The sequence below is a fragment of the Cajanus cajan genome, chromosome 4, assembly GCF_000230855.2.
Source record: "Cajanus cajan strain Asha chromosome 4, NIPB_CcT2T_4, whole genome shotgun sequence".
In the NCBI taxonomy this organism is placed as follows: Eukaryota; Viridiplantae; Streptophyta; class Magnoliopsida; order Fabales; family Fabaceae; genus Cajanus; species Cajanus cajan.
Genome location: NC_138520.1, coordinates 64,575,952 through 64,593,626, shown reverse-complemented (window position 1 = coordinate 64,593,626; position 17,675 = coordinate 64,575,952). Strand labels below are relative to the sequence as shown.

At 31.0% G+C, this 17,675-nt stretch overlaps 1 protein-coding gene and 1 long non-coding RNA gene across 2 annotated transcripts; one reads left to right on the top strand and one right to left on the bottom strand.

Moving 5' to 3' along the window:
* Positions 1-1,045: 1,045 nt before the first annotated feature.
* LOC109802008 (UPF0481 protein At3g47200) lies at positions 1,046-2,497 on the bottom strand. Its single transcript, XM_020363196.3, has one exon. The coding sequence runs from the start codon at positions 2,495-2,497 to the stop codon at positions 1,046-1,048; it is 1,452 nt and encodes a 483-aa protein (XP_020218785.2).
* Positions 2,498-5,798: 3,301 nt separating this feature from the next.
* LOC145956915 (uncharacterized) lies at positions 5,799-8,399 on the top strand. The gene is made up of 2 exons (XR_014433298.1): positions 5,799-7,166; positions 8,135-8,399. It is a non-coding gene; the product is annotated as an uncharacterized LOC145956915 (long non-coding RNA).
* The last annotated feature ends 9,276 nt before the right edge of the window (positions 8,400-17,675 follow it).

The window sequence follows — 17,675 nt, the reverse complement described above, 5'->3', positions numbered from 1 at the left end:
TCATTTTTTAATGCATGAAGCAACTCAAATGAGTTGCTTGCATTGGAGATGCCCATTAATTTTATAAATATGTAATATTTAGAAAAATGAAAAAGGTTTATTTTAAATTTTTTACTATATTTATTAAATAAATCTTACACTTTTTTTTCAAATTTTTTAAAAATAAATTATATTTATTTATCAGATTTTTTTAAAAAAAAATGAAAAACCAAACATAAAAAATAGATAAATAAAAATATATTTTTTTCATTTTTTTAAGATTTTTCAGTTTTTCATAATGGTTCATGCATGTGCCACATTGATCAAATCCTTTGGTGTTATTATTGTTGTTTTTTTTATCACTATATATTTCATCATTTTTAAAATATTTTTTAAGGTAAAAATACATTTTTCTTTCCTTATATTATTTATTAGTGTCAATTTAGTATCAATTTAATTAATTGAATCAATTTAGTCTCACATCTTTAAAATGTATCTCACTGTTTGATTTTTCATATCCTTTGTTTAAATACTTAACAGATTTGACACGTGTTATTCCATATGTCATATTGTTGTGCCACATGTCATGTTGTCATGTCACGTGTTATGTCATCTTGACATATGTTATGTTACGTGTTATAATGTCCAACCATGTAATAATGACAAATAATTATATATATATCGTGGTATACTTGATACGTACAATATAAATTGCAATAAAAATTATGACAAATAGTTAATTGTTGAACAATGAAATAGTATGATTACATAGACACCACAACAAAATATAATATAATTGACAAATTTCAATTTAGATGATGAAATATGACTTCATTTCAAATGGTTCTTTGCTTGCAACATTATTGATATTGCTTAAATATATGGATTGAAAGTTTGAAATGATAACAAATTATCCAATGAGAAGAACAGCAAATTGGGAAACCACACGCAAATTTATCATAACGAGAAAGAGGACAAACGTGGAATAAAAACTCAAACAAACAAGGTAAGTTTGCCTTGTAGAAATTAATACAATGCAAGTAAATATTCTGAAAGCAATGGAAAATCATTTAAATAACATAAATTGGATAAAGAAAAAGTAATTGTTCTTTGGATAATGATAGCTGAGTATTGTATAACAAGTCTGGATGGCAGTGAGAAGAGTTATCAACGCAGCAGCAAAGTTGTAACCGCGTCTTAAAAACTTGTTCAGACCGTAAAGCCATTCTGAAAATCGGCTCAAATAATGCCACACAATTATGGGAAAGCCTATGACACAATTTGTTGCATTATAGGTATTGAGGGCATGAATCATGTTCCAGTAAGTTGAATCAACAAGCGCACGGTCAACTCCATTTGTGATGGAACGAAGAAGATCCATGAGATGGTGATTACTCATACCCAACTCATCTACGATGATTCCCTTGTTTTTAAGCAGTTGAACGTCGCTTGCACCGCATATCAAATCATTGTAGAGCAACGCCCGAACAGTGAACAAATCTCTTCCAACACTTTTTTTCCACCTGGTAGTGTGAAGCTCCCAAGCAATAAAATTTCGCCACGTTGCTTCCATGGTTTGAGTGATATGCAAGGGAGGAACTTCTAGCACCCCATTCCTGCTGCTGAATTTTGGAATAATAGAATTGTCTTCAGTTTTGACTATAGTAACCCCAGCGGCGGCTAAGAGCCTAGTGGCACAAAATTTGGGTTCTATTTGTTTATTAACATTAACTTCAATATCAATAAGACATGAACCATGGTGGCTTTGGGGATTGAGAATGAAGGAGTGAACAAGTTGAAGAATGAGAGAGGCATCAATGGGATCGGGAATAGAGATAGAACTTGAATCACGAGAGTAGCCAAAAAGAGACAGCGCCAAATCTTGTGTAATACTAAGATAAATCTTGCCGCTAAACGAATTGTCACGAAGAACGAGATGGGGAAAAACTACAGCGAAGACGTTATGAAGAAGAAAAAAGGGTATCTGGTTTTCTAATAAGGTGAGATCGCTCAAGATGAGTTCGATATTCCCGAGTTGAGCTGCTGGGCTAGGAGGGAGTGTGTGATATTCGAGTTGTAGCTTTGAATTCCATTCCACTGATTGAGAAATGAAAAGCTCTAAGAGAAAGCAAGCGTCGTGTAACACAATGGTGGCTAGACTGTAGCTGTCCAAATCGATTTGTTCCCCATAGCTAGTGCGAACAGCTGCGTCTAACGTCAAGATGACTCTCATACAGTCTTTTAGAATTTCGTTTTGAAAAATGCTTGCTGTTCTATTTAAAAGGTGCATCATGCAACGGAACTTGATCTCTTCCATTGGTAGAAGTTCCTTTCTTCCCTTGAACCGGTGCCCGATCGACACCACCTTTGGCTCGTACTCTTTCTTGCTCCATTTCCCAAGTTCCTCCGGAACAATGGGAATGCTGTGTGGCTGACAATCATTTTTGTGTATGGATTCCAACAATACCGTTGTTGCGTCTAGCCATGTATCCAAATCTGTGTCAGTGTCACTGTCCATCGCCTGCAATTATGGAAAAACATAGTGAATGAATGAGTGGTTAGAAGATTGAATATTAGAGGTGAAAGGGAAAAAACACCCACACTGACACACAGTTGAGGTTGAGGAAAGAGTCACTGCCCCTTTGTTAATACGATGAGGCCACTTCATTACACCATGATATATACTGTTTTTTACTTTTAATATGTTGAAAAAAAAAAGAAACAGACATCAAAATAAATTAATTACACCTTATAATTAAAATGTTACTCCTGATAAGAGCTGAGACTTTGACTCACTCAGAAGATTTTCTAACTCTAAAAAATAGACCAAAAGTATATTTTAATTTTTTTTAACTGAATGATCTCAATTAAGTTAAAAGACATCTATACTTAAGATAGGTGAGAGAAGTGATTCATTCTAGTTGGGTCATTGTGCACCTACTTCTTGGGCTAATCACTACTAGAAAAATTCATATTTGTGACGAATTTTGTGACGGAAAAAATAGCATCGCTAATAGTGACAGATTTTGTGAGGGAAATTTAAGTTTTGGGACGGACTACAATTTATTGACTTTTGTGACGGATTTTGTGACGGAATATATTCCGTCTCTAAAAATCCGTCACAAATTTCGTCACTGAATCAAAAAAAAAAAAAATTTGTGACGGATTTTGTGACGGAAAAATTTTCGTCTCTAAAAATCCGTCACAAATTTCATCGCTAAATAAAAAAAAATGTTTGTGACGGATTTTGTGACGGAATGAACTTCGTCTCTAAAAAATCCGTCTCAAAGTTCGTCACTAAAATGAAAAAATTTAGTGACGGATTTTTCCCTCTCAAAATTCCGTCACAAATAAGTTAAAATATTTTGTGAAAAATTTGTGACAAATTGTTTCCTCTCAAAATATTAAATTTTATTTATGAAACTTTTATATTTAAGAATTATGCATAATTAAAGAAAATATGTTAATTTTTTTTTAAAAAAATAATAAAATTAAAAATATTTTATTTCATTAAAGGACTGAAAAAATTATGAAATTCATTTAATTAAATAAAAAATTGTCAATTTTGAACATAAGAAACTAAGACATTCATTAAAAATATTTATAAAAAAAACTTGTGAAATTAAAAAAAAAAAAGAATATTAATTTAATTTTGGCTTAATTACATTTTTGATCCCTCAAGTATTGTAATTGTGCAATTTTGATCCCTAAGATTTTAATTGGATAATTTTAGTCCCTAAAGGATTGTAATTGTGCAATTTTAGTCGTTTAATTTTTAATTGAACAATTATAGTCCCTCAAAAATCATAATTGTGCAATTTGAATCTCTCTCATTAAAAATTTAATAATTTTAAAATTTTAATATATATATATATAATAATAATAATAATAATTTAAAATTATACAATTATTTGCTTATTTAAGTTAACATATACTATAATTTTTATTAATGTAACAAATGATATATATTTATTATTATTAAATAAATAAAATTTATATATTATTAATAATTTAATATTGCTAATAAATTAATATCAATAATATTTTTAGTATATTTATAGATAAATTGATAATTTGATAAATATAAGTTAGTATATATTAATATACTTTTACAAAAATATAAATATAGTAGATATATAAGATATGTATATTTATATTTTTGTAAAAGTATATTAATATATAATAAGTTATATTTATCAAATTATTAGTTTATGTATAAATATACAACAGAACAATCAAAAAGCAAAATATAAACTTACATAGTTTATTTGTTTCTCTCAGGTTCTCTTAAGAACCCACAGAGTACTCTAATCCATACAATAAACATCTTACTCATATAATTGTCTCTTACAATTGCATTCCTTTATGGTGTGTTTGGATGAGTAATTTTACAAATTCAAGGAATTTGAAATTCTTGATATTTGAATTACTTTGATTTCAATTTCTATCATTGTTAAAATATTTTGTTTGGATAAGTCAATTCAATTTTTTTTAAATTTTAAATTGTTAATTTGGATATGATAATATGATTCTATCATGATAAAATTGCTTTTAAAAGGATATTTATATGTTGAGATTTTTAAATAAAATTTTATAAAAAAAATGTTAACCAATTTTTAAATATTTAATAATTTAAAAATTAATTTAGTTAATATTTAATAATTTTTAAAGTATTTTTGAATATTCAATAATTAAAAATATGAAGATATAAGATAAAATATATAAGTGAAATAAGGGAAAAAAATATGAGGAATTTCAAATTCTTACATTTTTGGGAGAATTTGAAATTCTACTATTTCAAAGAATTTCACAAATGCTTGGAATTCAAATCAAAAGATTAAATTTTTATTAGGGTTTTCTTTCATGAGGAAGAAGACGAACTGCACGAATATAAGTGCAGATGCGCCGAGTAATCGATTACATTAATATGGTAATCGATTACCCCTTTTCAGATTCTGTGCATTTTGCCCCTGGTAATCGATTACACTACTCTGTAATCGATTACATATATCAGAACAAGCAAACACGCACTGGTAATCGATTACATGACCATGGTAGGCCACTAAACCAAAAGCAGCTAATAGTCAGGGCGCAACTGTTTTTACTTAAGAGCGTAGAAGCCCAAGTTTGAGAACGGCCCGTTTTGGGCTACTTAAAAATCAAAATATTACAAAAATTAATTTTCATAAATATTCATTATTAAAATACTAATAATTATTAAAAACCTTTAAAACATTCTATAAAAGTCATTAAAATAACTATAAGAAGATAATGTCCACAAATATAAAATAAATAATAATTAACTAATTTATTTATATATTAAAAAATATCTTTCTAATTTCATAATTTTTAATTTTATATATTTCAAAAGTATTAATTTAGTTATTTATTGAAAAATATAAAATAAATAATATATATATATATTTCAAAGTTGAAATGAAATAAGAGATCAAACATGTTTAATTCAAATCAAAACTCATCTATTTGTGAAATTAAATAGATATTCATACATCTCATGCAACAAGGAATACAACAGAACAATCAAAAAGCAAAATATAAACTTGTATAGTTTGTTTGTTTCTCTCATGGTTCTCTTAAGAACCCACAAAGTACTCTAATCCATACAATAAACATCTTACTCATATAATTGTCTCTTACAATTGCATTCCCTTATGGTGTGTTTGGATGAGTAATTTTACAAATTCAAGGAATTTGAAATTTTTGGTATTTGAATTACTTTGATTTCAATTTCTATCATTGTTAAAATATTTCGTTTGACTAAGTCAATTCAATTTTTTTTAAATTTTAAATTTTTAATATGGATATGATAATTTGATTCTATCATGATAAAATTGCTTTTAAAAATATATTTATATGTTGAGATTTTTAAATAAAATTTTATAAAAAAAAATGTTAACCAAATTTTAAATATTTAATAATTTTAAAAATTAATTCAGATAATATTTAATAATTTTTAAAGTATTTTTAAATATAATAATTTAATTATAATATAATAAATTTTAAAAAAACTTATAAATTAAAGTAAAGAAATCAGAAGTGTCAATTTATTTTTCTAAGTTATTGATTTGTTATTTTTTAGTTTAGTTGTTTATTGAAAAATGTCTTTCTAATGTCATAATTTTTTTTAATTAAAATATATTTCAAAATTTTAGTTAATTCATTATCATTCACTTATTTTATTAAAAAGTGATCAAATATAATTTATTTTCAATTAATTTAATAAAATAAAAACTTTAAAATATATATTTAAAATCTGTAACAATTTCTTAAATACTAATATTTAATTAATTTTAATATAGACTAAATTTAATATTAGAAAATTTATTGTGATTTTAGTTATAACAAAACCCTTTGGTTCAATTCAGTAATCGATGAATCTGACATGATTTGATCACCTGCATTTTAATTGGATCAATTAAGTATTAAACGCTATTTTACTTGGGTTGGTTTCGTTCGTGATGAATCAGAGTTCAGTCTCAAACTATATATTTAATAATTTTCATTCATATTTATGACACTAAAAGTCATAATGGATTAAAATAATAATTTTCATTCATATTTGGTGATAGGGTTTGAGTGCGCGATTGTGTCACTTTCGTCAAAATAAGTTTTGGTGCCAAAACTCTCCGCACACTAAAAATCCATTTTAGTTTTTTCCCTCTCATTTCAAACCCTTTCTCTCTCTCTCTCTTTAAACGCTTTTCACCTTCCCTCCGCTTCTTCCTTCTTTCAAAACCCTAACTCCCACACCAATTTATTTTCCCTAATTTAAAACCCCAACGCTTTCTCATTCTCCCAATTCAACGCGCTTTCCTCACCAAAATCGTGCCTAATCGTTGTGTTCTGAGCGAGAGGGAGAGGGAGCCATGAGAGGCCTTGTGTGGAGCACGAAAGCGTTTGCTCGGAAGTTGCTGTTCCATGGAATTGGAAGGAACGCTCGTTCATACAGTCTTGTCCCAATGGTGATCGAACACTCTTCCCGAGGAGAGAGGGCTTACGACATCTTCTCGCGCCTTATGAAGGAGCGCATTATTATCTGCATCAACGGACCCATCTCCGCGACACCGCTCACATCGTTGTTGCGCAGCTCCTCTTCCTCGAATCCGAAAACCCTTCCAAACCCATCCACATGTACCTCAACTCCCCCGGTGGCGCCGTCACCGCAGGTACCCCATTGCACACCCTTCTTCAAAATTCCATTTTTAGGGGATCCCATTTTGCAAAACCCTAATTGTCTAAAAAAATGAGAAGGGACACTTCTGTGATGTGTAAAAGCTGTGCCTTTTCTTTTTCTAATATGTAATTGATGTTAATTGTTCAATGGGTAAAAGCTACATTTTTCTAATATATAATTGTTTTAAATTAATTGCTCACAAACATACATGAAAACAAGTGAATAATATGCTAGTTTTCAAGGTATTAGCTTTCAGTTGCTTTGATATTAGAGAAAGGAAAATATGGCAACTAATAGGCACTACTGTCTTGGCCTTCGTGTTCTGATTGTACTAATGGTTACCGGTGTTAGACAACCTTTTACTTGTAGAGATGTGAGTTTTCTTTGTTTTCATTTTCAAAATATCACATTTTATAAAATAAAAAATATATGGTACAATAACTTGATTAAACAATAGTTAAATCTTTAGTTGCCTGATTGTTTTCTTAGATTCTGTGGAAGTATAATTTTAGAGTAGCTTGGTTGTGGTGGAGTGTCATTTTTGAAAATCATTGAGGGGATTATTGTCATCAACTCACATTCGGGTCTTTTTAAATAAGATATATTGGCATATGTAAATTTGATAATCAATTGATGCAGGCATGTTCAAGGCATGTTAATTTTTTTGGTGTGTTGATAGTTTTAATGACTATTTTACTGTAAGGCTTAATTGTATGTGCATGTTCGTAACTTTTTTGGTGTCTTGATATGTTCAATGATGATGTCAAGTTCAATTTTTTTAACATCTAGCAATTGAATTGGTACTTTTGTTGTGTTGGAAGCTCACCTATTAACTCTAATTTGAACTCCAAGTTATTCTCTGGTTTGCTTTCAAGTACTATTGTCATTTCAAATGATTATTTATGCAAGAATTTAGAATGTTATAGCACTGCTAGCAGTTATTTAACAAGATGGTGGCAGGATCAAGCAAATTCCTCGTCTCTTGGGACCTGGTCTCAACAAGGCAGGCACGTTTTATTGTTTTGGGTTTACGATTTTGATCCTCTTGGATGTTCTAGAGTGTACTTGGTGATTTGCTTGTTCTGATCAGTTCACATAATACATTGCTGTGTTCTTGTTAATTTCTGGTCACATTGCGCTATATTGTATTTACTTGGATGTTTTAAACACTAACTACATTGGATTTCTTTTAAGTGGCTTTGGTTATCCTTTTGAATTGGCTCTACTATCCCTTGCTTTTAATTTGATTCCCTGCTTTTTAGAATTGTTATATTTTGGGTTTCTGATTTCAATATTGCTTTAGCTGAACCTTATTTTGATATTTTGCTCTGGTAATCGATTACAAGAAATGGGTAATCGATTACCAGAAAACCTTTTAATAAGTAAATTTCGAACATATGATGTCTGGTAATCGATTACATGTATAGGTAATCGATTACCAGACTCTTAAAAACAATGGTTTCCTCAGATTTAGTCATCAACAGTTAGTGAGGGATTCATCCCAGTTTGTGACGGATTTAATCCCTCACAAATTGCGAGGGATTTAATCCCTCGCAAATTGTGACGGATTCTACTTAATTAAAGTCATCACAGTTTGTGACGGATTCTACTTAATTAGAGTCATCACAGTTTGTGACGGATTTAATCCCTCACAAATTGCGAGGGATTTAATCCCTCGCAAATTGTGACGGATTCTACTTAATTAAAGTCATCACAGTTTGTGACGGATTTAATCCCTCACAAATTGCGAGGGATTTAATCCCTCACAAATTGCGACGGATTTTTATTAATTTCTAAACATTTATTGTTACAAATTAGTGACGGAAATTATATTGTTTGTGACGCCTTAATTCCGTCACTAATTGTGACGGAGAAAATAATCCGTCACTAAATATTTTGTGACGCCAAATTTTGTGACGGAATCATTTCCGTCACAAATTCCGTCACTAACTTATTTGTGACGGATTTTATGAAGTTTATTGACGGATTTTTTCCCTCTCTAATTTTAATTTTTCTAGTAGTGAATTACACTCTGTTTTGCATAAAATTGATTTAACTATTATGATTGTTAAGTACAAACTTAATGATATTGTTGATATTATAATTGTTGAGGACGAACTTGATAGAACATAGATTATGAGAAATTCTTCATTGGATAATTGAGGTTTGAATCATGAGGTTTAGGATTTGTAATGTCGAATTTAGATGGAAGAAAGAAAATGTGAGTGAGGGTAGGGGTGTTCAAAGAAATATATTAAATTAAACTATTGTAAAAACTAAATTAAACTAGACTATAAAAAATTAAACTAATTTTTATAAAAATTAAACTAAACTATAGTTTAAGTTTTAGATTTAAAAACTAAACTATTATAAAAAGTAGTTTAGTGCACTATAGTTCTAAATAAATAATTAATTTATAGGATTAAAAAAAAATTATTTATTAATTGAATAAAAATTTATATACCTTTCATAATTATTACTCTTTCAATATTTTTAATATAAATATTAAAAAATTTTAAAAAAATATATTATATATATATACAAACTTATCTCTTTATTATTCAAATAATTTTATTTTTCATGCTAAAAAATATTATTATTTTAATAAAAATAATTTACAGATATTTCTTATAAATATTTTTATGAAAAATAATCTACAAGAAATTTTTCCAAATTTTGTTACAATTTTAATGATCATAGAAAAAAAATTTCATGGTCAAAATTTACAGAAAATATTGTAAGAATTTTATTTTGTTTCTTGCTAATTTTCTTGCAAAAATAAATTTGCAAGTAATGTTTACTAAATTGTAGAAAAATTTTGCAGGTAACTTTTCTTTAGGATTTTCCTGTCAATTTTAATTTGCAAGAAAAATCAAAAAAATATTTAAATTTATAAGTTTAATATTTATTTAAAAAAACTTCAAGTCTCGCATCAATTGAAAATAAAATAATTAAAGAATATATAAGTTGGGGGCAACACTTACCCTATAAGTTTATTTGTATGGTTGAGTGTTACACTTATAATCTACAATCTTAGAATTTAAAAGATTATATATCACATGTTGAGGCGCGAAAACAAATGCTTCGAATAAATTCATTGTGATCATTAGTAATTTCTTTAATTTTTTTCGTAAAAAATATTCTTGCAGAATTTCTTGCAAAAAAATTCGCAGGTTTCTTGCAAATTTTTTTGCAGGAAACTTTTCTGGGATTTTTTTTGCAGGAAACCTTCCTGCGATTTTTTTGCAAGAAATTTTGCTGGAAAATTTCTTGCAAATTTTAAAATTCGCAAAAATATATTATCCAAAAAATTATTACCCGTAGCTAAAATTTCGCAAAAAAATTTGTAAGAACAACGTTTCCTACAAATTTTTATGAAAAATTCACACAAAAAATTGCATGTAATAAAAAAAAATTATAGTACTGTTAATTCATAAATAATATCAATGATTTGGTAGCTCAATTTAAAAATTATTTTAAATTTGTTTTTTTTAATGTAGTTCAATTTAGTTTATAGTTAATAATAGTTTTATTTAGTTGATATTATAGTTTAGTTCAAACTTCTAGAACTATAGTGCACTAAAGTAGATAATAGTTTAGTTTAGTTTAGTCAATATTTATTTTAGTTCAATTTAGTTTGATAAACTATTTATTATAGTTTAGTTTAGTTTTCTTTTAGTTTAGTTCAATTTAACAATTTGAACACTCCTAGGTGAGAGTTTGAGTGTGGTGAAATGAAATGCTTTTTAAAATTGTTTAAACAAATTTAAAATTAATTTACCTACTTGATAATAGTAAAATTAAATATAATAAATGTAATATGTATTTCGTTTGTCATTTAGGGTTTATTTACAGTAATTGACGGTAAGAACTGTTTTTTAAATGTTATAAAATATTAAACATGAATCAACTAAAAAAATACAGGGATCAAAAATGAAAAAATAGTAAATTATGTGAACCAAAATTATATTTATCTTTTTTTTTTAATTGAATGACCTCAATTGAATTAAATGATGTATACTTATTAAGTTAAATGATCTCAATTAAGATAAGTGAGAGAAGTGATTCATCCTATTCTGCCCACCTCCTGGGTTTATTACACTATTTTGCGTAAAATTGATTTAACTATCAAGATTTGTCTTGTTTTGCTGTGTGCTTGCCCTTTAGATCTTGACACCCTATCTAGTTATTACTTATTAGTGTTTAATGTTTAATTAAAAGTAAAACGCCTCCCTAGCTATGTCTAAGATCATGATAATTATTGAACCACACCAAAAGGCACAATAAATCATTGAACTCGATCACATTTGCTACATACTTAAAAACAAGTCTCAGTTCTCTCTCAAAATAAATTCTCAAAAATTTGAACCACGAAACAGAAATTTTAGAATTTGGCAAAGCTCGATCTGAATCAAAAAAGAAGATAGAGACTACCTTGTCAAAGTTGTACACTGTCAAAAACCTCACCCCGTCAAGCTAACGATTCAGCCTCAAAACCAGCGGAAACCTATTCCATAAAGAATGTATGCAGCGGTGAGTTGGTTGCTTCTAAATGAACAGGTACACTGTGTGACACCCTTACTACCCCAACACATATATCGAAATATAATAAAAAAAAATTAAGGAAAATAAACTTTTTAAGTTGGTAAAAGGGTTCACATAATACTTCATAACTGTTCTGACTGAAAAATAAAACTTGAAAGATAAAATTCAAGAGTTTACACATTTTTCAAAGAAAATAACATTTATTACAATACCAAATATTCTATCCTAGAGATCCTCTTGCCCCGATGTCACACTATCAGAGCATTTCCCAAATTAACGGATGACATTCTATATACCACTTGCAGTTGGATCCTCTCCACCTAAAATATCAACAATTTATACGGTGAGAAAAGAAAAATTATCTATATGCAAAATACATTCAATCATATCACAGTATAATTTCATCATAACTCATTATATAGTGTATATATATATATATATCAATTACTCATCATATTCACATACAACATTCGTGCCAATCCAACAATTAACACTATGCCAAGACCTCGCCACATCTGACACAAGTGATACAGGTTAATTGCCTCACTCAACCCACACCAGACCAGGGTCACGCCCTCCCTGTAGCATCACTTACCCAGGGGCCGTGCCGTCCCTCGCCATTTTGGTGTGAGGAAACACAATCACATTACAATCAATACAATCTCTTGCAATTAACCCTATGCCAGGGCTGCCATAAGCGACATAAGTGGTGGTGTTAACTGTCCTACTCATCCCACATCATACTAGGGTCACGCCTTCCCTATAGCACCACTTACCCAGGGGTCGTGCCATCCTAGTCATCAATGTGAGACATCACAAGCATAATCATACAATATCTCAACTCATAATTCAAATTCACATCAATATCATCCATCAAATAACGTAACAATAACTAATATAATAATCAATAGAATAATTAGTATAAACTATAAACAGCGTATCAGGGGTTATACTACTCCTACCATGCTCATCCTTATTTCATATGAAAGATAAGAAAATTTCCTATAACTCTCATGAAGACATCAAGTCCTAATTCCATCATCTACTTTGTGAAAAATGATAAAAACCGCAACAGCTATAGATAAAGCTGACAGCTTGACCCCTCTTCACTAAAACATCCATATCTGGAGTTCTAGACCTCCTTTTTGGGTGATTCCAACGCCATTGGAAAGCTAAAATCCAAGGCTACAACTTTCATTAAGACCTCAAAATCAAAATATTCACGCTCAGCGCCCAGACTTGCACTCAGCGCGCCCAGCGCATTCTGCAACCAGCAACCCATGAAAACCTTGAAAATTCCTTCCAATCATGAATCCAATCTAAATTACACGAATTTGAACCATTAAAAAAAACATAAACAATATCAAAAAAACATCATTTTAAGCAATAAAATTAAGTTTTAACCATTAATCCATGGAAATCATGAAGAAATCATGAAAACCCTAACCAAAACCTTTTCCCCTCAATCCAACCTCAATCATACATAGAACATGGAATCAATGTGATAATTCAAACTCATACATACCAGATTAAGTCTTATAAGTACTACCCTTACAATATAGTGAAAAACTAGGAATACATATATATATATAGATAATAATAAAGAAAATATAAATTAACTCCAGTAAAGGTGGCAGTGCCTCCTAGTTAGGAATCCATTTATATTTTCCAAATCATAAAAATATAACAAAGATGTAAATTTTAGTCTTTTATCAAGAACATTTAAATTACAAAATAATAGGAGGCTCAGCCTTCCATTCAGATAAATTCCAAATTATAAATTAATAGGAGGCTCGGCCTTCCATTCAGATAAATTAAACGTGATTTTAAGAAATTATTCCTCTACCCAATTCCCTCATGTACTCTACATATAAATAATCCCCTTTTCCCCCGTACCTGGATGAATAGGAACTTGGGCAGAACCTCCTCCTCTTTTTCTTAAATCGGGACCGGAATTAGAGCAGAACCTCCTCTCTTATTCTCTCTTTTTATTTCTCTAGAATTTCTTCTCTTTAAAATTATGAATTTTCAAAAACCTTAAGCTCCTATTTATAGAATTTTTGAAGTTACTATGCATAGGTTACTATTCATTAAAATAATATTATAAGTTACTATGCACTATTCATTAAAATATTCAAATTCATTTATAAATGGAAACTTGCTTCCCTCGTGAGCTCCCTTCAGCAGCCATTTACTATGCAATTGCATAGTAAAATACGTATATATGAATAGTAAAATACGTATATATGAATAGTAAAATACGTATATGTAAATAGTACAATACGTATACGTGAATAGTAAAATTCGTATAAAAATATGATAAACTTTCTAATAATTCCAATACATAAAAATAAAATTTTTTGGAATGTTACATTACTCCCCTCCTTTTAGAAATTTCGTCCTCGAAATTACCTGAATTAAACAAAAATGGATATGAAGTTCTCATCTTTTCCTCTAGTTCCCAAGTAGCACTTTCTGGTATAGCTCCTCCCCAAATAACTTTTACCAAAGGAATTTCTTTACCCCTAAGTTGCTTTACCATTCGATCCTCGACTCTCACCGGGGTAGCTTCCATCGTCAAGTTCTCCTTAACCTCAATATGATCCGACTCAATCACATGCGAAGGATCATGAATGTATTTTCGAAGTTGAGAAATATGAAAAACATCATGAAGATTTGACAGATTAGGAGGCAAAGCTATTTGGTAGGCAACATTACCGACTCTTTTAAGGATTTGAAAAGGACCAATAAATCGAGGAGTAAGTTTTCTGGATTTCAATGCCCTGCCAACCCCAGTCCACGGAGTGACTTTTAAGAATACATGATCACCTTCTTGAAATTCTAAATCTTTTCTTCTCCTGTCAGCATAATTTTTCTGTCTACTCTGAGCTGTCCTCATCCTTTCTTGTATCAATTTAACTTTTTCAGTGGTTTGTTGCACAATCTCAGGTCCTAAGATGACATTGTCCCCAAGTTCATTCCAACACAAAGGAGTTCTACACCTCCTACCATACAAGGCCTCATAGGGTGCCATACCTATGCTAGAGTGGTAACTATTATTATAGGTAAACTCTATCAAAGGTAAAAGACTATCCCAACTACCCCCTTGATCCAACACACAAGCTCTAAGCAAGTCCTCCAAAGACTGAATAGTCCTCTCAGTTTGACCATCAGTTTGAGGGTGGTAAGCTGAACTAAGTCTCAGTTGGGTTCCCAAAGCTTGTTGTAGGCTCTCCCAAAATTTAGAGGTGAATCTAGGGTCTCTGTCTGAAATTATGCTAGATGGTATCCCATGTAATCTCACGATTTCATCAATATACAGTCTAGTCAATCTCTCCAGAGAAAACCTAATGTTAATAGGTAGGAAATGTGCACTCTTGGTCAACCTATCAACTATAACCCAAATGGAATCATGCCCTTTCCTAGTTTTAGGCAAAGCAACTATGAAGTCCATAGAGATGCTATCCCACTTCCACTCGGGTATACTCAAAGGCTGAAGTAATCCTGAAGGTTTTTGATGCTCTATCTTAGCCTTCTGACATACTAAACAGGCACTCACAAATTCAGCTATATCTTTCTTCATCCTAGGCCACCAGAATATCTTCCTGAGATCTTGATACATCTTCGTTGCTCCTGGATGAAAACTAAGCTTGCTCTTATGACCTTCCTCTAGTATCAATCGTTTAAGTGTAGGGTCACTAGGCACACATACTCGGTCTTTAAATCTTACCACTCCATCTGCACCCAAGGTAAATTCTCCTCCAATCCCTTGTCCTATAGCCTTACGTCTAGCCTCTAGAAATGAATCCACTAACTGAGCTTCTCCAATTTCCCTCAACAACTCACTAGTCACCCGAGTCATACCTAATCTCACACTATTATGAGTCACTTCACAAGTCAAACTTAAGTCTCTAAATTGGGTCAAAAGATCCATCTCCCTAATCATAAGAGAAGACAAATGCAAAGATTTCCTACTCAAAGCATCAGCTACCACATTAGCTTTTCCTGGATGATAATTAAGATCAAAATCATAGTCCTTAAGAAATTCCAACCATCTCCTTTGCCTCATATTTAAATCTTTTTGGTTAAATAAATACTTAAGACTCTTATGATCACTAAACACTTCAAATTTTGAACCATACAAATAATGTCTCCAAATCTTAAGTGTGAACACCACTGCTGCTAATTCAAGATCATGGGTGGGGTAATTCCTCTCATGTATTTTCAATTGTCTGGATGCATAAGATATGACCCTTCCTTCTTGCATTAATACTCCACCCAAACCCATCTTAGAAGCGTCACAGTAAACTACAAAAGTTTTACTAAGATCAGGCAACACTAAAACAGGTGCACTAGTCAACTTTTCCTTAAGGGCTTGGAAACTATCCTCACATTTATTATCCCAAACAAATATAACTCCTTTCCTAGTCAAGCTTGTCAAGGGTAATGCTAACTTAGAGAATCCCTCTATAAATCTTCTATAGTATCCAGCCAATCCAAGAAAACTCCTAATCTCACTAACTGACTTAGGTGCCTCCCAATTCAGCACAGCCTCAACTTTAGATGGATCCACTGTTATACCTCTACTCGAAATTACATGCCCTAAGAAACTCACCTCCTCTAGCCAAAAATCACATTTGGACAACTTAGCATAAAGTTGTTTCTCCCTGAGTGTTTGTAGTACTACCCTTAAATGTTCCTCATGCTCCTCTTTAGTCTTGGAATAAACTAGTATGTCATCTATAAAGACAACTACAAATTTATCCAAATACGGATGAAGAATCCGATTCATGTAATCCATAAAAATTGCAGGAGCATTCGTCACACCAAAAGGCATTACTAGATACTCATAGTGTCCATAACGGGTCCTAAATGCTGTCTTAGGTACATCTTCACTCTTAACTCTAATCTGATGGTACCCTGATCTAAGATCAATTTTACTAAACACACAAGCACCTACCAACTGATCCATAAGATCATCTATCCTAGGCAACGGATATTTGTTCTTAATGGTCACCTTGTTCAACTGGCGATAATCTACACACAACCGCATACTACCATCCTTCTTTTTGACTAGAAGTACGGGTGCTCCCCAAGGTGATACACTAGGCCTCACAAACCCCTTTTTCAACAAGTCTTCTATTTGTTTCTTTAGTTCCACTAACTCTATGGGTGACATCCTGTAAGGTGCAATAGAGATAGGTCCTGTTCCTGGAACTAAATCTATGGAAAATTCTACTTCTCTTCTGGGTGGTAAGCTAGACACATCAGAAAAGACATCCGAAAAGTCACACACAACAGGCAATTCATTTACCAAAACATTTTTCTCGGAATTCAGAGAAGCTAACAACATGTACACTTGGGCATCTTCTTGCAAAGATACCTTAACTTGGTTGGCAGTCAAATAATCCTTACTCACTTTTTCAACAGACTCCTCAAAAATAATAGATTTACTAGCACAATTCAAAAGGACATGATTGGAAGATAACCAGTCCATACCCAAAATAACATCTAGTTGACTTAGAGGTAAACAAATTAAGTCAACCATGAAATCTCTACCTTCAATAGTCAGAGGACACTTTGAACAGACATCAGAAGTGATTACCGATTCACTAGTAGGTGTTTTGACAATTAACTCAAAAGACAAGGAAGAGACAGGTAATTTTATTTTAGACACACACGCATGTGATATGAAAGAGTGAGTCGCACCAGAATCATATAAAACGGTTAAAGGAGTTCCATTAATGAAACACATACCCTGAATTAAGTCTTCGGATTGAGTAGCTTCAGCACCACTCAAAGCAAATACTCTTCCTGTGGTTCGAGGTTTGCTAGCGCTCCCTCCAGCCTCTGTTATTTCTTTCCTACTCTGAGGGCATTCACTAGCTTTATGTCCCTCTGCTTTACATTTGAAGCATATCATTATCCTTTGCATCCGACAATCAACTGCCTTATG

What these genes read in the sequence shown, in the direction of transcription:
- LOC109802008 (XM_020363196.3), bottom strand. Translation starts at nt 2,497, where the DNA reads ATGGACAGTGACACTGACACAGATTTGGATACATGGCTAGACGCAACA.